Source organism: Typopeltis vanoorti, chromosome 18 (assembly GCF_054136105.1).
Source record: "Typopeltis vanoorti isolate ZY-2024b chromosome 18, IOZ_Tvanoo_1.0, whole genome shotgun sequence".
Lineage (NCBI taxonomy): Eukaryota > Metazoa > Arthropoda > Arachnida > Uropygi > Thelyphonidae > Typopeltis > Typopeltis vanoorti.
The window spans coordinates 46,853,191-46,875,676 of record NC_143566.1 but is presented as its reverse complement, the minus strand read 5'-3'; the positions used below and the strand labels follow the sequence as shown (position 1 = coordinate 46,875,676).

The window sequence follows — 22,486 nt, the reverse complement described above, 5'->3', positions numbered from 1 at the left end:
ACGAGTTATCCGGTGTTGTACCACCTTACCCCAGTCCTGAAGATACTTTCAGGCACAAACTTTGTTTGTTCACACTTGGATAAAGGATTAAACTAAATTTATTATAGTCTAACCAAGTGAAAAATAAACTTTCAACGTTACATACAAGAAAAGAAATTTAAAAAAAAATTGATCCATGCTATATCTGCTTGTAATTTACATTTATGATGAAATGTATTTATATAAAATTAATTATTTTTAAAAAAAGTTAAAAACTACATGAATATGGCACAGCCAGATTAGTAAAAATTTCATTCCTTTCGTGAGTGAAATGCTGGCACGTCACCAGAATTGGCAAATGGTAAGATAAGTGTTGCACTGTTTTCACATAGGTGGATCTCATTTATTGAGGGCTGATGGTACAGAGTTAGCAAGAACAACTGCCTCTCTTCTGTTTCTACATTGACTAGACTGCCATTGATAAATAAACTTTCTCAAAAGGCCATCTACAGCTATATACTTCTCTACTTGGCGACTCACCAGTTACTTAGTAATCACAATATGGATTCCATGATTCTCATTCCACAGCATTTCTCCTAGCCACACTACCCGCCTTATGGAAAAGTTAAGGGAAATTCAAGTGGTTGCTCTTAATATTTCCCAGGCATTTGATCTAGTCTGGGTACTATGGCCTTTTTACCAAGCTACCATCTTATGGTATTCCATTCCTCCTTCCCTTTGTGAATGGATTGCCAGCTTCCTTGCAGGTCATGATGTATAGTTTCCTTTCATCAGGTTTTTCAATCAATGATTGTGTATCTCAGTACTCTGTGCTTTCACCTACACTCCTCCTCCTATACATCAACAAACTCTTCTCTGACATATACTATTCACAAATTTGCTGATGACAGAACTCTCCACTCCTCTTTTTCATTTTCAAAACCTTATAGTGCTTTGGTAATTCATGCTTCAAAATCTTTAACCAATGCCTTCAACATGGATTTCCTTGCCATTTTCAAGTGGAGTGAAGTTTGCCACCAAAATGCAATTCTGTCATTTCTTAGAAGAAAGACCATGCTTCACACTCTCTATTTTGATAACATCCTGCTCACCAACTAGGATCAGTTTGTTTTCTTCTTAGGGTGACTTTCACATCTAGTTTGTCCTAGGAGAAGCACATAGACATTACTATGGTATTGCTGTTTGTTCAACACAGTACTTTTAGACTGGTCAACTCCTGACACTTTATATAAAGCTCAAACTGCCCAACATAATACTGTTCTCAAAATGGGAGAGTGTGCCTAAACTCCCCCCCCCCCCCCCCATCCACCAAGAATATCTGATTGTATTCAGAAGAGAATAATACACTAAATTTATGACTCCTCTATCAATGACTCTCTCTCTCTCTCCAGGCAATTTCATATAAAACCTCTCATGTGCGTGAGAATTCTGTCTAAATTCTAATATGGCTAGGAATCCAACCACTGACTTAAGGATCTCCATTTTATACAACAGCTGTAGAACATCATAAAGCACTAAATGTGTATGGTACACAAGAGAGGAGATGGCCTGTAAAGAGCTCAATAAGTCTGTATAAATCATATATTTTTGTTAGTGGCTTTCTTTTGTGTGTGCAACTGCAAGCTGAATGGCATAGAGCTCAGGTGTATAATTACTGCATTCAAGTGGGATATGACTGTAGATAATGCCATCAGAAAACACAGCAGCAACAAGAAATAGAGGTCTAAATCTCAAACTATCAATGTAGACAGGTAAGATATTAGACTACTCTGCTCTGTGTACATTAAAAAGCTGAATGTAGACAAATGATGTAGTATGAGACTTGCTTAGCTGACAAAGCGAGAGACAGCATGATAAAGTGCAAACCTGCAAGGGATGAATGCTGCTATGTCCAGTGCTGATAATGCTGTTAACATTCATGCCAACCTTGAGTAATTTCTTTTATGTGAGTACCAAACAGGCAAATGGTCTAATGTATGTAATACAGAACTTCCCAACATATAGAAAAACATTTAAATAACTTTCACAACTTACACAAATAACAAAAATTATATAAATTTATTCAAAAACTCAAATAAATTTAATCCAATGTTATGTGGACATCGTCATGGAGGTAGACAATTAACTACATTCAAAAGATAAATCAAAATAATGAGTAAAAATCATATGTATATTAGCTTGTGTCTTGATTGCAGCTGAAGCATTGTACATGTTACACTATTAAAGTTCAAAGGAACAATTTTAGTAAGCTGTGTAGATAAAAATTATTTAAAATAATTATTAATTAAAAATTAATTAAATAAAAAATTTAATGTGATATACAGTGGAGTCGACAGAGACCAAAGAGCACAAGCAGGAGTCATGATTTGGATTCATAACTCCCTTTCAAAACAATTAAAACATTATAAATTATGGAATGAAAGAATAATAGAAGCTAGAATAAAAATAGATAGAGGCTATTTAATAATAATTGGTTTATATGCCCCAGAAGAAGGAAGAGAACAGGATAATATTGATTTTTATAATCAGCTACAAAACATATATAATAAAATAAATAAAAATGATTACATAATTTTAGCAGGAGACTTAAATGCAAGAATTGGAAACACAAAAATTAATAATAATATAGGAATACATGGAGAACACACTCTAAACAGAAATGGTAAAAAATTGATTGACTTTGTAGTTTATAATAACCTAAAAATAATGAATTCCTTCTATAACCATAAAGACGTACATAAATATACTTGGGCAGCAAGAGGATGGAAATCAATATTAGATTACTTCATATTAAATGAAAAGACATCAAAATTTTCACTAGATGTTAGAGTTCACAGAGGATATGAAATAAGCAGTGACCACTTCCTTGTTAAAATAAAATTAAGAATACAACCTAAATGGCTACAAGTAACAAGAACAGAAAGAAAAATGAAACATTTGTTTATAAAACTAGACTACTGAATGACACAAATGTACAATGGCTATATGAACAAAGAATTAACCAGTATCTAGATAAAATAAAACAAAATGAAGAAATAGAAATAGAATGGCTTAATATAAAAACGATACTAAATGCAGCAGCAAATGAAAGCTTAGGAAAGACCAAAAAATTCAATAAAAGAAAAAAACTGAAGATCTGGGATGATACAATCAAAGAAATAATCAAAAAGAAAAAAGAAGCCTATCACAAATGGTTAAGCAGTAAAAGATTAGAAGATGAAATAGAATATAAAAGAATAAGAGCCATAGCTATAAGAGAAGTCAGAAAAAGACAGAGAATCATGGAATAAATTTGTTTCTAATTTAGAACATGATTTATATAAAATAAGACCCAATGTATATAAGATTTTGAAACACCTAAATGCAGATACCAAAGAAAACAAAATTAAACACTGAATTGAAATTAGAAGAATTTCTAAATTACTACACAGAACTGTGGACAGACAAATATTTTAAAAAAGACAACTGGCAAACAATAAACGAAAATGAAAATGAAATAACTGAAGAAGAATTAGAAATCAGCCTGAAAGAAACAAGAAACGGAAAATCACCTGGAGAAGATAAGCTAGGTTCAGAACTATATAAATACGCAGGAACAAGATTCAAAGGAAGACTCCTATTATTTTTAAATAAAATTTACTCAACTGGTAAATTTTATTTAAAAATAATTTAACCCCCCAATAGAATGGAAAAAAGCAATTGTGATTCCTATCTTTAAGAAAGGTAACAGAGATGACCCTAAAAACTATAGAGGTATCAGTATACTAAATTCATGTAACAAAATATACAGCAGAATCTTAAATAACAAACTAATGAAATATTCCGAAAACTTTATTCTAGAGGTACAAAATGGATTTAGAAAAGGACGATCATGTATAGACCCAGCCTTCTGCCTAAAATTAATAATAGAGATAAGAAGAGAATATAATACCAAATAATATCCTAAAAGCTGTCACAAGTATATATGAAAATAATCAAATACAAATAAGATTAAATCATGAGCTATCATATACAAGAGAGATAAACCAAGGGGTCCGACAGGGATGTCCCCTCTCAGCAACTCTTTTTAATATCTACTTAAATGAAATAATAATAAAATGGAGTAAAAATTTACATCAAGGAATTAAACTTTCACCTACAGTTAACTTAAACACTCTCCTCTTTGCAGACGGCCAAATAATAATTACAAATTCTGAAGATAACTTACAGAAAGCTATTTTAAATCTAAATGAGATATCCAAAGATTATGGTATGATAATATCAACGGAAAAATCAAAAACTATGGCCTTTAAAGGACAAGATCCAGCAAGAACTAAAATAGTATTAGATAACAAGATCTTAGAACAGGTGAATTCATTTAACTACCTAGGATGTATGATCACTTATGAAAATGAAAAAGATATAAACATAAAAATTGCAAAATATTTAAAAATAACAGGAGTAATTAACTCTATATTTAAACCAAACCTAGTTCAAAAACAAACCAGGCTAAAAGTATACAATACATTAGCCCTACCGGTCTTAATGTTTGGAAGCGAAATCTGGACAATAAAACAAAAAGACAAACAAAGATTAACAACAGCAGAAATGAAGTTTATGAGAAAAACTGCAAAGTATACCCTATTTGATCACAAAAGAAACGAAGATATTATGAAAGAATTAAACCAAGAACCAGTAATTGAAAAAATTAAAAAATATAAACATAGATGGATGGAACACGTTCAAAGAATGAAAACAGAAAGATTACCAAAACAAGCCTTAAAGTACAAGCCATTAGGAAAAAGAAAACCAGGACGTCCTCTTAAACGATGACTTCTAAGGCCGGAACAGGCCATACTAGGCCTAAATCCTTGATACGTATGATGATGATGATGATTAATTAAAAAACAAACTCATGAACAATTAATAGTGATCTTTCCAATACTTGAATATTGGCATACAGTCGGACTGGTTCAGGTTAGGACAATTTCATATGTTTCAAGGAAAAGACGATTGAATTGGAACTTGCTGAATGAAGTTTTGTCTGGTTCCAAAGAACTCAGTGTAACTGAGTGAGCAGCAAGGCTAAACTTGTCAGATTTCAAAAATGTAATATAGTCTTGATGTTCTTCAATTCTAATCAAGGCAGAATGGCCAGTCTGTCCAAAATAGGAAGGATGACATGCAGCATACTTGACAGCACTCAATAAAGTAAGTGGTGGTAATGTATCTTTTGTTGATGGTAAGAAGGAAGAAAGATATTTCATAGCTGGTTTGAAAGAAACACATAGATTGTATTTATGAAGAATCCTTACTATTTGTTCTAAGGTTCCTTTAAGGTAGGGAATTTAAGGTAAAGAATTAATTCTACATGGTGAATGCTGACCACTGTGTAACCATGAAAGAAAGAAAGAAAGAATTATTTAATTCCATGTTTGGGTTAATTTCCACACTATAATCCTTTTAATCAACAGATCATTCATTGCATTTAATTATTATATTTCAATTTTCATGGTATCAATAATGTTTCTTTTAAGCAAACTAAACAAATATATATTTACTACAAAATAGCATAATCAAACCTACCTCCCTGCATCCTATCTGCTGTCTGAGTATACTGAAATAAAAGAAAAAAAAAAATTATTAAATTACAAACTTAAACCTTGGTGGTTTTGATGTGAAGTTTCATATTTTAGCTGGCTTTTAGTTAATTTTTGTCAAATATTCTTTCTGACCTATCAATTATATTCTTATCAAAGTTGCCAAGGACAGCATTTCCCTTTCATATATACGTATATCAGCATATCTTGTATTTTATAAAATAAAACATTCTAAAACACCATTAATTCTATTCAGTTTTCAACCAATCACCACAGTGATCAGCTCAAAATTTTCACAGTTGATGTCTTCCCTGCTTAATACACACATCATTTGTTCTATGAAGACATAAGTCTCCATTTAAATGATACAGAAACTTGTGAGATTTGCTAGTGATCCACACTGGAGTCAATGTGTTAAAGAAAGAAAAGCAAATACTGAAATGATTTAATCCTCATAAAAAAAATCTTTTTTAATTTTTTTCCTTTTCATTTCTTAAGCAAAACCAAATACTTTGTCTAGTAGTAAAGAATAGGATAGTTGACATTATAATTAATCTTATTAATGCTAATTTTCACTTGCAGATTTATGTAAACAATATCTTTATATGCATATTTTGTATTTTTTTGAGCATTACAAACTCTTATGGTAATCATTATGGTGACTACTATTGTGCTGGAGTAAAAACTTTTAATTCAAAATAAATTAAATTATTTATTTACTTTAAATTAAAGTTATTAATCCAACACAGTAATAGTCTTTGTAAATCTGCAAAGACTATTATTGTGAATGTTGATTATTGCATGACAATGAAGGAAAGTGGTACGGTAATCACTCATTATTAAATATACTCAAAACTTAAATATAAAGAGACAACAGGCTTCATTTCGGCGATATAAACATTAATTAAATTAAGGGGATATTAGATCCCACATTGTTTTAAAACTGAATAAGAAACTCAAGGATTGGAATCAGAGAGTTTCATGCCGAATATAGTATAAAAAACTATAAAAGTATCGGCGAATACTAGCATGAGCTGAATGCAAGTAATCCTAGAACGTAGTACAAACGTAGTTGCAACGAGGTTGCCCATGTTTGTACTACATTCTAGGACTACTTGCATTCAGCTCATGCTAGTATTCGCCGATACTTTTATAGTTTTTTATACTATATTCGGCATGAAACTCTCTGATTCCAATCCTTGAGTTTCTTATTCAGTTTTAAAACAATGTGGGATCTAATATCCCCTTAATTTAATTAATATACTCAAAACTCTTAACCAATGAATTGGTCTTGACATGTTTATGCATACGTGGATACAAAGTGTCCATTGAAGTTAATATAACCTTTGGATACTACAGAAATAATATGGATACGAAGCTTGTGTTTTTGATATATTCTATCCATGTGGCAGTTTGGGTGGTTAATGAATAATTCCATTTCCTGAAAGCATATTTAGTTGCAAATTCTAATTAATAATGAGTGATTAATGTACTAGGTTTAGGTTCTAGGTATGCCAGTGCCCTTGAAGCTCACTAAGAAGTATCCTCACTCTACTTCCTCTCAGCCAAAGGCAATGACCAAAGCATCTTTTTTTTTTTTTTTTTTTTTTTTTTTGTAACGGCATCCTAATTGAATAGGTATAAAATTGTAATGAAACTAGAAGCAGTCTCTTACTCTTAAAAGAGTAGGTTTATCTTTATTGAAAAACTGGAACTAGTTTTGTATATATTGTAGTATACATCTTTGGGAGAATTACAATAAATTCACTAAGATGATTAAAAAAAAAAATACATTCATTACATTTGAAATAATGCTAATCTTTAGAGGTACCTGTGGCATAATTAAAATTAATAACTTAACATGTATAAAACCAACAGTAATAACTTTAATCAAATATTTCATACTGAAAGTAACAGTACATCATCAGTGTAGAACAGTCGGTGGATTACCAATTAAAATTGTTGCCGCATGCCAGAAAATGAATATTAATAAAATATTATTAAATAATTCTTAAAAACTATTTCATTGATGGTTGCATAAGATAAGAATCTCCAAAACTTTTGGGGAAGAGAGACAGTCATTTTGATTCAAATTTGGCTGATGTAACTGGGCTTCGCAACTTTCTTTGAAAAGGCGTTCATATTTAAACTTTCATCTGTGGAGAAGACAAGCTTTATCCAAATGGATATTATGTTTAGTGTCAATGCTATGTTGTGCTAGACCAGACTTATGAGGTTTCATGTATTCGATATAAAAAATAAATTTTGTGTGATGATACTGCGTTCCCCCTTTTTACGGGAGTTCACAGTACCACCTAGTCCCCCCCCAAATTTTATCCGGGCTCCAGAACCAGCATAGGCTGACAAATCAAACCAATGGCTGGGTCAGTATTCCTGACTGTAATCTGTGTGTCCTCAGACTGGTTTGCCTGCTTGTGGGATGAAAAACACCAGACAAACTGGCAGAAAAAACCCTGCTGTCCATGCCCAAGACCGGCTAACTTGGCTATGGCTGAGGAAGATCCTTAAGCCCCTCATGTCGTTGACGGGAATCAAACCTAGGACACTCCTTCCCCAGGGATACGGTTATGAAGTGCAAAGCCACTAGGCTAACCGTGCGGACATTCGATATAATACTGATTGTTATGTCGTCTTCTGTCTGTCCCTCGTACATTTATATTCTAAGTTACTATTATTTAGCACTTTAGGATATCAGCTATTGCGTTGCCGACAAATTTATAATTGTTTAAAACGACTGCGCCAGCCTGCAATTGAATTCTGATACACAATTAGACAACTCTAAAATAACAAAAGGGATCACGTGATTTGCAGTCGTGGCTCCCCTCTTTCTTTCTTAATGAAAATGGATTCCCCCTTTACTTATACAGGTCCGAAGGATTAATAAGTGGTAATTCAAATTCAGAACCAACAGACTCATGAACTTTGACTTTAAGAAATACATTTATTATAAACACTTGCATATATACACTTTGAATAGTAATTTCAATACTAGAGAGTCTGAACTCCCATCCCCCCCTCTTTAGGTTAATATATCCAAAATTTCAATTCTGAAGTTTAAATCTACCAATCCTATATCTCTGTTATACTATTATGTTCAGACTCGATTATTTCATACAGAGTTACTCAGTGCTCATTCCATAGTACCATTATATACAATTTTTATACAGAGCATGTGAGACGCCTTCCATCTAGTAATTTAACATGGAAAACTATTCTATTCTTTGCTCAAGCTCTATCTTCTCACAACTCAATTAATATTCAGGCTAACATTCCATTTTATATCATATAGCTTCTTCCTAATAAACAGTTCGAAGGTTAGGTTCCTTTCTCAGCACAAGCTTAGAGTGGCACCAGCTTATTTGACACAGACAAATCAGTCCAAGTAGTCCCTTAGGCACTATGGATAAGTTAATGTGTGGAGCTCCTTAATTCCTTGGCTCCTATTCCTTTTTACAATTACAATTCTATAATGAGTATGAAAAATTGTACATTATCATCTTTTTCTTTTCATGGAGTTTCTGTGCCTTCCCTCCACGCTTTCCCTTCTGTATTTTCTTGGTATCAGCGACTTACTTCTACCATCTTCGAAGGTTGCCCTTCGCTGACTTCACTCCCGTATTTTCTCACCACGTATTTTCATGGCATCAACGACTTACTTCCATTTATCTTCGAAGGTTGCCCTTCGCTGACTTTACTTCCGTATTTTCTCACCACGTGTTTTCATGGCATCAGCGACTTACTTCCATTATCTTCGAACTGACTTTACGTTGGCTTAACTTACCAATGGCGCTTTATTGGAATTCTGACTTCATTCCTTTGGTGACTTTACTCGACACGGTACAACAGCAACTGGGAGATTGTTGCTGGGCACCGGCAGCAAGCTTCCGTAGCTATCCAGGACTTGGACGGGAACCAGGAACAGAAAACAAGGGAAAGATCTGAGTTTTGCGTCGGGCCTTATATTGCAAAATCCGAGCGCCCTCTCTCGATGACTATGTCATACTCTTAGCTGCAGCCGATTGGTCATCGCAACTCCGAACTGTTTTGACATGGTTCTAATACATAGATCTCTTATGTACATCTTATAAGAACAATTTCAGTACTGATACATAATTTCCCTTTGCTAATCTTACACAGACATTATCAACTTTAAATATAGATTTCTTAATTTTACTTAAATTTAACAACCTCAGTTGTTTTGACATACTTCTAAGTGAACACATGTACACTATTCTCTTAGCTCTTTCTCTGGAGGCATAAGTATGTCCTTATCCTTAGGTCTAATCGTTACTGTGTGTTGGGTCGGAAACAAGATGGCTTACAAAAGTGAGTCAGCACTTTTTACGACACAACACTGATGTTCCTTCATTCTTTTTTCCACAGAACGGCTTGTTTGTCCAAAGTATGATAAATTACATTCACACGGTATCTGATAAACCCCAGCTAACGATAGAGGTGCCAGTTTGTCTTTCATAGATGGCAATGAGTGAGAAATTTTGTTGATAGGAAAATATGTGGGAATAAGATGATACTTCTTCAAAATTTTGCCAATAGGCTCTGAGATGCCTGAAATATAAGGGATTAGAACTCTAAGGTCTGTTGATGAATACTGAGGTATTGGAACATAGGAATCAATTACTGCTGGTTTTATAAGTGTTAAGTTATTAATTATTAATTTGAAATAATGGTAAAGGAATCAATGGTTAAATAATTCAACAATGAATGCATGATAAGATCAAATTCAAGAGATATTGTTATGCATAAAGGTATAATGTGTATTATCTGAGATTGCTGTGCTTGAGATTTTTGATGAATGAAGATGAGATCTGACCTCAGATAATTCTCTACTTTTTATTATATTGAGTAAGGGGAAAAAATAGGGACATAACATTTTGGAAGCTTTTCCTGTCATGTTTGAGCTTTTCTTTTCAAAATTTTTTAGATACATGGATTGTCTATGAATAGACCCCATTTGTCTCATATGTAGCATGTGCTTCAAGAATATATTGAATTTGTTTGTGATACAAGTTTAATGGAGTGAAAGATCAACTAATAAATGATTAAAAATAGTATTTAATTCTTCCAGTATTTTGTCTCAGGTACAGACATCTTCAGAGAGTACAACATGGAACTTGTAACACACACAAAGGCAACACAAAACTAAGTAAAACACATGGATGAAAGACTAGTCCTAACTATGTGAGGATACCTGTTGGCTGCCTAAGATGTAAACTGAGATCTCAGAGTATTAGTGTTTCACATATTTTGGAAAATTTTATGCAACTACACTTTTTCAAATTAGGTTGATATTTGAGAGCAGTAGTAGTAGATTCTAAAAAGTCTTTCTCTGCTAAATTTAATGTGATGGAACATGATGGTCTTTTTCCAATTGATTCTGTGAGATGAATCCAAAGCATGGTCTGCAAGGCCAGATTAGTCATGACACTGCAGATGTATTTTTTATGTTCTTCCATTCAGATGTTGACTGATCTTCCTGTCTGTCCATAGTAGGCCAATTTGCAGGAGCAGTCTATATACATCAGGAACTGATGTATATAGACTGCTACATCAGTAGCAGTCTATATACATCAAGAAGAAGAGAGACCTTAGTGGAGTGGATAAGGATAGCTTGTGTTAAGTGGATACTTGAAGGGTACATGGCAGGAATTTGATGATGAGATAAAGAACAGACTGGGGAAAGGATTGATTATTTTTTTGATATTGTAGGAACTACAGCCATTAGAAAGACAGGTGTAGTGTATACAATTGAGTTCTATTTTTAATCGTTTCCTAATGCTGTTTCACTCCTTCAAAATTTTTAAGCACTTAAGTTTTAACACATAAATACTGGATTTTGCAAACTCCTATACACTGGCTCTGGTGTTGATAGTAATTCATTTAAAGTTTTTATATTATTCAACAACACCAAGAACAAAATATATAAGATATTTATTATTAGGCTGATATCTCACTGGATTTTAAACCATCATCATCAGAGCACAAAAAATGGTCAAATGAAGTAAAGTCATAACTTTATGTCTCTAATGTAAAAATACACAGAAGACGTTGTTACCTGTTAGGCTGGGGTTAATCTCAAACTGACTATTTTCCAAATTTTAAGGTCATCAATGCCACTATACTTGTTTTCTTTTTTTTTTTTTTATCTAATCTTGTGTGTCAAGCAGGGGCGGTTCGTGCATAGGCACAGTGGAACTGCAGCACACACAATCTTTCTCGATATATAAATATATTTATTAATTTATTTATATTTGTGTAATATTTAATTTTATCATCGACAATCCTATACAATTCTCTTATTTTGTATAAAAAATAATAAAAATCCATCTTGTAGCACTTAGGAGGGCGAAGGACGCTAGCAGCACTGTGTTTACCACAGTGTCATATTGCTATGCGCACAAGCATATGCACGTCATAGTGAGATGCAAGCTATTAGCGTAATGCAACACTGTTAGCCGTGCAGTTCCAATGTTGTTTATATGCAGTTTGCGCAAGTAGTAGAGTGTTCGTGCTTATCGTGTTTTCTCCGTCTCTTTAAATATTTGGACATTACAATTAAAGGATTTAATTGTAATGTCCAAAAATTGTAAATCCATTCCTTCATCATCATCATCAAATTCCTGACATGTACCCTCAAGGGGTGTACAGGATATGATAGTACTACATGAAAAATTTACATCATTACTAACTTCCTATCTACAATTTTCCTCCAAATCAGTCTGTTACTTGTCAAGACTCCAACATTATCAGATCTTATATTTCTATCGTCTAAGGCACTCTGTACCGTATCAATCCACCTATATCTTGGTCTTCCTCTGGGTCGTTTTCCTGCCAACCTGGCAGAGAACACTCGTTTTGCTAATCTTTCTTCGCCCATTCTGTTCAAGTGACCATACCACCTGAGATTAGCTATGCTAATGCATTCTTGGATGCTGACAATGTCAATTTCTTTCCTAATATCCTCATTTTTAATATGATATTGCCATTGATGACATCTGTTCATGCCTCTAATCTTTCTCAGGACTCTCATATCTGTGGTCTCTAGTCTTTGGCCAAGTGCTTTACTTCTGACCCAGCTCTCAGATCCATAAGTTAAAACTGGTTTGAACACTGTCTTGTATACAGCTAATTTAGTGTTCCGACTAATTTCTCTCTTATTCCATATGAATTTATTCAATTGACTTCCTACCATACCAGCTTTGTTGATTCTGTTGTCTATTTCCATATTTAATTTACCATCTTCAGTAAAAATCGTGCCTAAGTAGATGAAATGTTTTACTTGTTCCACAGGTTCCCCATTCAAAACACAGTTGACATTTTCAACGATTCTACCTATTTTCATTGTCTTTGTCTTTTTATTGCTGACCTTCATACCATATCTATTACAACAGTTATTCAATTTAGTCAGGGATTCTTGCAAACTTGTAGCGGATTTATTTAGAAGTATAACATTGTCTGCATAAAGCAAAGAGCTGACATTAACATCTCCAATTCTGATATCATGTTTAATACCACTTTCCTTCATAATGTGATCCATATAGATAATGAATAACAGAGGGGATAATGTACATCCTTGTCTCATACCAGATTTAACATTAAACCATCTTCCTGTACTTCCTTCAATTCTAACTGCTGACTTGCAACTCAAATAAAGACCAAGTATTCCTCATTGTTCACTTTCTGTATCCAGCTTATTCTCAAGAACTTTCTACAGCAATATCAAATGCCAATATCCTCTTTTCAGATTCTCTCAGGAGTACCCAGGCCTCGCATCCATAGAGCATGCTGCTGAAGATACAGGATTCTACAATGCGCAGTTTAGTTTGCATCTTTATAGCTCGGCTCTTCCATATTTTGTCCATGGCTTTTAAAATAGTTGTTGCTCTGGCTATTCTAATTTTTATCTCTTTTTTTGGGGTCCAAGTCATGCGTCATGTGGTATCCAAGATATGTGAAGTGTTCCATAATTTCCAGTTGAAATCTGTCTATCGTAACTCTGTTCAGTAACTCCTGTTGTCCGAATATCATTGTTTTAGTTTTTTTTTCAAAGTTGACATTTAGTCCATATCTTTTTCCTTCTGTGTATAGTGTTTGAAATGTCTGTTCCAGCCTTGCTGTGTCTTCTTCAATCAGGACGATGTCATCTGCAAAGCAGAGGTAGTTTATTCTCATGTCATTTATTGAAATGCCTCCACTTTCTTCTTTAATCTTATCTAGTGTTCGTCCCAGATGTGTGATGAAGATTATTGGTGATATTGGGTCCCATTGTCTTGTACCTTGACTAGTGGCAAACCAATCTCCAGTCTCACCTGCTATTCTGATTTTTGCTTGTGCTTGGCTGTTTATATCTTTCAGCAGGCAGATCAATTTATTGTCCACACCATAGGATTCCAAGACAGCCATGTTATATTTTGGTGTCAATATTATCAAATGCTTTTTGGAAGTCCTCGAAACAGCAATATATCTTTTTGTTCTTTCTTCGAGCTTTCTCTGCTATTAGTCTTAGCGCGAGTATTTGATGCACTGTACTTCGATCTTGTCGAAATCCGGCTTGCTCATCCGGAAGATGTGCCTCCATATGCCCCTTTAGGCATCCTGTTAGTATTTTCATCAGCACTTTGCCAAGATGACTCATTAACGCAATAGTTCTGTAATTGGCGCATTCTACAGCACTGCCTTTCTTATGAAGAACAACCAAGACTGATTTTTTCCACTCTTCAGGGGCATACCCTGATCTCCATATTTCATCACATAGCCTATGTATTTCTTTAGCAACTGATTCTCCCCCATATTTTAGCATCTCGCCTATTACATTGTCATTTCCAGGACCCTTGTTATTCTTGAGATGTCTTACAGCCTTATTCACCTCCTCTTCCAAGATGTCATTTTCAAAGATCTCTGCTGGTGGAGAGATTGCTTTTAGTTCTTTGATTACTTCTGTTGCAGTATCATTTAGTTGATTTTTATATAGTTCGCTGCAATATCTTGTCCATCTGTGTATGATTTCTGTCTTGTCCATCAATATTTTACCATTTTCATCTTTGATTGCTACTGATATAGTTTGCCACTTCCTATTGACATTTCTTATAAGTTTGTAGACCTCTCTAGTTTTGTGTTCTCCATAGTACTGTTCAATGTCTTTGCACTGGTCCTCCAACCATTTGGCTTTATCAGATCTTGCTGCTTTCCGTACTTCATTGTATTTTTGATGGTATAACTCATCTGCTGCCTCTGAATTATCTCTTTTAAGTTTCAGTTCTCTTTTCTCTTGTACCAATTTTAGGGTTTCCTGAGTTATCCATTTCTTCTTAATCTTTTCTCTTTCAGAATTACTTCCTCTACTACTTTTTTTAGCATTGTAGTCAGTTGTTCTGCTCTTGTATTTATATTTTGTTTTTCATTTGGGGTTTAAGCTTAGTTTCCAATATGTTTTGATATGCTGTTCTTAGCCTGTCTTCATTTAGTTTTGAGATGTCTCTAGCTTTCTTGAACTTTCCTTTGTACTTCTGTTTCAGTTTTAGTCTTATATTCGCAATCACCAAGCTGTGGTCCAAATCAATATCAGCTCCTTGGAATGATCTGCACTGTTGAACTGAGGTTCTCCATTTCTGGTCTGTTAACATCAGGTCAATCATATTCCTGTGTTTGCCATCGAAGGAGCGGCACGTCGATTTGCGACAATCTTGTTGTTGGAATTTGGTATTGCAAATCATCAGGTTGTTATCTGTGGCAAATTCCAGAAGTATCTCTCCACGTTCATTTCTTTCTCCATATCCAAATTTTCCCATAACCTTTTCCCACCCTGTGTTATTTTTGCCAATCTTTGCATTCCAGTCTCCTCCAATGATTAGTATATCCTGCTTCAGCACCTCATCAATTACTAGTTGTAGATCCCTGTAAAATCTCTCAATGTTTTCATCTGCACTCTCTGCAGCGGGCGCATATATTTGAATGGTTGTGATATTAAATCGTTGGGCACTAAATCTTGCAACCATTATTCTTTCACTAACTGGTTTGTATCCTATCATTGCCTGACAGGCCTTGTTACTTAGCAGGAAACCTACGCCTGCTTCATGCTTACTTTCATTTCCTGACCAGAGAACTCTTCCACCATTTGATTCTCCTGACAATGTCCATCTCATTTCTGAAATACCCAATATATCACATCTGTATTTCTTCATTTCATCTTGAAGCAACTGCAATTTTCCAGTTGCCCAGAGTGTACGGACATTCCATGTACCAATTGATATTCCATCCTTTACAGGTCTAGTTTGATTTTTTTTTGTCTTTGTTTTCAGTAACTGATTTTTCGATCCAACCCTGATTACTCAATTGGGAACACGGACCTTGTTTGAGCGGGCGACGTCCGAGCCAGCATGAGTCTTTTTTCTTGTACTTTGGCATCAGATTTCAATCATGTTTTCTTTTTACTGTCAGTACATCGACACTTATCTGACAAACTCTTAGTCTTCCTTGAAGAGCTTGGGAGAGAATCGGAAGGAGCATACAGATTTAGGCTTAGGGCAGCCTAAGCTCACCTTGAAGAAGTACCATCATTGGACTTCTGTGGCATTTATAGAGTTACTGGAGTTGTCCACTAACCCACCACATCCTGTTGGTATTGCTGCTTCTTGTCCGGGACTGCTTATTGGCTAATCACAGTTAGCCACCATCTCTGGTGGTTAACGATATAAATAATAACCTGTTAGTCACTTAGTAGCCATTCGAATATGCCAAAGAGAAGCCGTAAAGAGCTTCTTTTAAGTGAAAAGTGAAAGTTCTTGACTTCATAAGGAAAGAAAAAAATCGTATCATTAGGTTACTAAGATTCCATTCACATAACTTTTATTATAGTATAGTGTTATAATTGTTCTATTTTATTATTAGTTATTGTTCTTAATCTCTTAAAGACTTCAGACCTACCCCCCCCCCCTCACACACAGGATTATATGAGAGAAGAAAATTAATGCTACTTCCTACCACACTAAAAAAAAAAAAAACAGAATATACTGCATAACCAAACTGAACTATATGTAGCACCTATTCTGCTCAAAAATCAAGCATGTTTCATGTTGGAAGTTTTTCACTTGGTTAGACTATAAATTATATATTTAGTTTAATCCTTTATCCAAGTGTAAGCAAACAAATTTTGTGCCTGAAGTATCTTCAGGACTGCGGCAAATCGTGGCAAAGGTGGATTAGGTTCTCATCACTTTCCTTAGTATCCCATAATGTAAAGTACATGTATAATGCTATGTATTGTGGGAAGGGTCACTACTCAGACCCAGAGGTGATACCAAAGTTGAAGCAATGCAGAACTCATATGCCAGTTGCCAAAAGGTGTCACACCTTAGCAACTGGCATATAATAGTAGTGTGGGATATGATGATGATGATGAGAGAAGAGGAATGCAAGAAGGAAAACAAGGGCAGTTGAGATAGACAGAAAGATATAGTATAAAGAGAGTGCATGTTGGAAGCAGTAGTGATGTACGAGTATAGTAGCATAGCAATGGGATGGACTGGGATGCAAAGGCAAAAAGTCCTAACCAAAGCCTCTAAATACCTGAAAGGATGATGATGAGACAAACACCAAGCGGCTGTTATAGTCTCATTTCATCTTTTCTTTTCCCTCCAACTGGGTGGTTTCAGTATCTTTTAGAATAGTTTTCAATCCATTTCTCTCTGTATTTGTACATTTTATATATTACAGAGTCGATTTAAACTTTATACATTTCTGTGGCATTTTTTTTTAACCAGAGCACATGTCCTGCTGTTCTTCATAACAAATTTCATTTTTCCTGTTTCTATTCTTTTTTATGATCCATATTTAATTTCTATACAGTAGAGAAGAACTTGCCAAACAAAATTTAAAAACTCTTATTTTTTCATATACTTTTGAAATTCATGTTTCTAGGAGTTTGCTATAGTGAGAATTGTGTTTCTTGTTTGAGGTTTATGATAATCATCAAATTCCTATGATGTATCCTCCAGGAATATATTTTATGATAATTAAATAAAATTACAGTCAAACTATATTAAAAAAAAAGTCTTACTGCAGTAAGTGGTAGTAGAAGTCTTTCATACTGCTTATACACTCCTACAGGAAGAGACATCTGAAAAGTCTGTTGCTCCGTGTTTGGAAGTAACCCACGATGACCACATAAATCTTCCTAAATAATAATAAGAAAAAATTAACAAACAAAAGACTCGAGAGAGAGTAGAAGTTTCAATCAATGTTCTCTCTACGCTGTGTACATGCACACTGGTGAAAAGGGGGTGATTGTGCCTTGTAACTGCATGTACAAAATTTTTTGCTTTCAGAATTTCTAATTTACAGTCAATAATTTTTGAATGTACTATGAAAATTAATTATATGATAAATCATACTTGTCACTATTTTATTTAGTAATTTCTCCACTTCAATATTACTAACTCATTCTGACTTAACACTCTCTATAATTAGTTTCCTTTAGCCTGCGCTGTGTGAGTGAACTGATTTCTGCAAGTTGCAGAAGCATATCACTTGAACAAGTGCAAACACTAATGGATTTTTTTTGTAGCTATTCAGATTTAAGTGAATTAATTTAGTGTTTGTAGTTTTGTAGGTTACAGTAAATGAAAAAAAAAAAAAGAGGGGGAGCAATAATGAGAAATATTACATTAGCGCATACATTCAGTCTGAGACTGGAAGCTTATGTGCAAATGGGCTGGCAAAAATTAGAGAGAGAACACTGGTTCCAATACAAGAAATGCTTAAATACATATACATATCTCTAAAAAGTGATCATCCACAGCTCACAATTTCATAGATAATAGCTGGATGAAAAAAGGACAACATTAATATGTGAAATATTACATTAGTACACACAATGAGTCTGAAATTGGAAGCTTGCACACAAAATGGTTTTCATATTCAAATGAGCCAGTAAAAATTAGAGGGAACATTGGTTCCAGCACAAAAAAAGACTTACACACATCTCTTAAAAATGACCCCCCCCCTTCCCCTCGACTGGTTCTCTGCATTTCTTAAAAAGCTATGTGAAGGTTTCCTGCTGGTTATCTAGTTCTGACCCTTAAGTGATCTACAATTTGCTTTTGATAAAATGAGGATAAAAATAAGAATATAACTTGTCAAGTATAACATGATATATACTTTCAACCTTAGTGAAAAAACCTGTTGCAACTATTTGTAATTGAGAGTATCATAATTATATGCTAATTTGACATTTTGCTTCTTATACTGTATATAGAAAATTACTTCAACTATCATGCTTCGATGTAGCTTCAAATGATAAGAGGGAACTTACTCATAATTTTTTTTGGAAACTCTCAGTACTATTATCAATTATTAAAGTTAATTCAGAGAGGGCCTATCCTAAGAGTAGAGTAAGGTCTAAAATCTTACAGTTTTCGGGAACACTGAATTTTTTTTATAAAGATCATCATCCAGAGGTTGTGCTTACCATGGATTAAAGCAGTTCCTGTACCACTGAAAACTGTATGACACAATGCTATCTGGCAGAAGAACTAATGTGAAGGCTCCAAAACCTATTAGGGTTTTATTAAGCCCTGGTGGCAGGGTGGTAAAGATATTTAAATGAATTTAAACATGTTTAAACCCCTGACCTGTCCAAACTGGCATTAAAACTCTAATTTTAGGATAAGTTGGTTAATCTATGTCTAAATACATCTTTTTTGTGTGTAAATTATATGTGTTCTCCTGACTAGTTTTGATGGATACGGAATGAAAAAAAAAAAAAAAAAAATTCCCTGAGAGAGAGAGGAATTCTGCAACCTCCATATGAAACTGGCTAACTGAACATCTGTAGGAAAGCCTTCAGAAAGGTTCTTCACATCCAAGACAGGAATCAAATCTAGGTCATTTCAACCAAATGGCTTCATCAAAACCAAATGAGATATGGAGACTCTTAAATAAGCATTGCTACCTAACAAAAAAGCCAAGATTCTTTACTTTTCTTTGAAATGAAGTGACAGAATTTGGGTATAAGGAAAATGAATATCTTATATTGTTGAGACACAACTATCGTAATTAATATGTAAAGGAGAGCACACAAGGATCGAGAGTCTTAAATCTCATAATTTCATTGGAGGGTGTGATTATGAGTAGAATGTCACATTTTCCACCAACTGATGAGAGTAATGATGAGGGCGATCACTTCGGTACTCGCCAGGCACATGAAGACATCTGTGAGGAAAGGATATATGTGGAACTAAAAGATGGGTGACTATAAGAAACTGAGGAGATGGCTTAGAACTATAGCATGGAATGAGGAGTTAAGCGAGAGGGAGATAAATGCTCGGTGGGAAGTGACCAAGAGATATTTAACATCATCAATGTGTGAAAGTATTCCGAAGGTCAAAAGGCTGAATAAGGTAGGTGTCAAATGCATGAATGATGGGATTAAGCATTAAATCTGGAAAATGAAGAAGAAAATATTGTGAAGGCAAAATGAGTGATAGATAATGGTAAAGATTAATTACATGAGGAGTGTAAAGAACAGGTCAGGATGGTGATTTAGTTGGGAAGGACAGCAAAAAAACTAAAGTATGAGCAGAAATGAACAAATTAGAGAGTTTGAGAGAGACACCTACATACATAGATGTGAAAATGATTATTGATGCAAAATATCAGATTTGAGGCTACATTGTAAGGGGCTTATTTACTTAATGCTCATGTAAAATTAGGTGTTTTACTGCACTTTTCCTCAGAAAAATTAATGTTTTATGGTATATTAAGGGTGCTTAAGGGTCAAAGCTGTATAACTGAGAGGAGACCACTACATAGCCTTTAAAGGAATGCAGAGAACTGAACTGACCAGGGCTTCTGACGTAATGTCCAATCCTCACCATCTGGTGGTGCACCCTGGATACTGAACGAATGAGGATGGGCTGGCAATTTGAGATATAGCCACCAAATTGTATTCTCATTGGCTTAAACCACAATATTAAATGATAGTACAACATGACAGAATTTCATGCCGGCTGGGGCATCGCCCGGTTAAAAAGGCCCCGATTGTTTTTGCCAGGGAATCAGGGAAAACAGCAAAAAGTCAGCTACTGGAACAAATCCTAAAATACATCCCATACTCAATATCACCAGAGTTGAAGATCGGTACTATCAACATAAGAAGCATGAATGGCAAAGAAATGGAGATAGTTGAGGAATTAGATAAGACCAGATCGACATACATCCTCTGTCCAAAAAGAAACCGAACTTTATAGAAAATAAAACACAGGCCAGTTATAATTATTCAAATCATTTATTTCAATCAATATACTCTCCCTCAGCTTCGATACAGCGTTTGGCATGGTCAATTAATTCGTTAAATTAGTTTTTTATATCGTTTTTTGGGATACTGTTGAGGGTCGTGGTAACTGCCGCTTGAACGTTTTCAATGGTGTCGTATTGCTTTCCTTTCATCGGCAAATGAAGTCGGGGGAAGAGAAAGAAGTCACAGGGTGCTAAATCAGGTGAATAAGGCGAGTGATCCAACACACAAACTTGGTTTTTGCTCAAAAATTGTCTCACAATGTTTGAACGATGAGATGGTGCATTATCATGCAAAAGTGACCAGCTGCCTGCATCATATGCCGTACGCAATGAATTCTCGCTATCAATCACTTCAAAACTTCAAAATAAAACTCATCAATGACCGTTTGGCCAGATGGAATGAATTGTTTGTGGATAATGCTTTGGAATTGTAAAAACAAATCAGCATTGTCTTTACTTTTGACTTCTCTAAGCGACTTTTTTTGGATGCCCCCTCTTCTGGTGGTCTCCACTCAGCACTTGTTTCAGGCTCATACTCAAAACATCACATTTCGTCACCAGTAACGATTGTTTCAAGGAAGTCTGAGTCCTTTTGAGCAGTTTTAATGAGGTCCTTGCAGTGTTCAATTCGATACATTTTTTGGTCGTCAGTCAACTTGTGGGGAATAAATCGCAAATTCAATTTATGAAGGCCTAAACTCTCGGTCAAAATGTTGTGCACAGCTGATTTTGGAATCCCCAATTCATCTTCAATCAATCTCATGGACTAATTCAGGTTTTCTTTGATGAAATCACACACTTTTTGGATGTTAACTTTGCTGTCTAGTTTTTGGACGGCCTGGCTTATTGTTATCCTCAAGCGTGTCACGACCACTTTGAAATCACTTAAACCACCGGTAAACTTGAGTACGGGAGAAGCATTCATCACCGTATGCTTTTTGAAGCATTTGATGCATTTCGGTAAAACTTTTACCAAATTTAACACAAAAGCCAATCGCAGCTCTCTGTTTGAAACTCATTTTCCGACCGGTCGTCAAAACACACTGTCACTCTTGGCACTATAACTCAGCTTCTAATGAAACAAATGTCATAAACAGTTGACACAATACTAATGAAGGTTGCTGCTTTCGGCAACAAAAAGATACAACGGGTGGTGCCACTAGTTTCTTCTATTTTCGAAAAGTTCGGTTTCTTTTTGAACAGGAGTAATAAGCTCGACTGAAACAAAATAGACAAAAACTGGTGAGATCTTTCTAAGCAATAAATACAAAATGTTATATTCAGGCAATGACAATCAAGGAAAAAAGGAGTGGCCATTGTATTCAACACTAAATACAAGGCTAATCTTCTTGAATGGCAGGCAAGGTAATAGATATGCTATGAAGGTCAGCAAAAAGAAGACAAGACACAATGAAAATAGGCAGGCAGAGGCATTGAAAATATCAACTGTATTTTGAATGGAGAACCTATAGAATAAGTAAAACGTTTCAGCTAAGTAGGCATGATTTTTAGTGGAGATGGTAAATTAAATATGGAAATAGACAACAGAATTGACAAAGCTGGTATGGTAGGAA

General features: G+C 34.7%; 1 protein-coding gene across 2 annotated transcripts in view; it reads right to left on the bottom strand.

Annotated features, from left to right (window-relative positions):
• LOC150096630 (meckelin) overlaps positions 1-22,486 on the bottom strand; it is a 575,505-nt gene that overhangs the window by 26,821 nt on the left and 526,198 nt on the right. For both annotated transcript variants that reach the window (XM_090408005.1, XM_090408006.1), the window contains 2 exons: positions 17,674-17,790; positions 5,566-5,596 (listed from right to left, as the gene is read on the bottom strand). In XM_090408005.1, the coding sequence (XP_090264131.1) occupies positions 5,566-5,596; positions 17,674-17,790 (148 nt within the window). The remainder of the gene's footprint in view (positions 1-5,565; positions 5,597-17,673; positions 17,791-22,486) is intronic.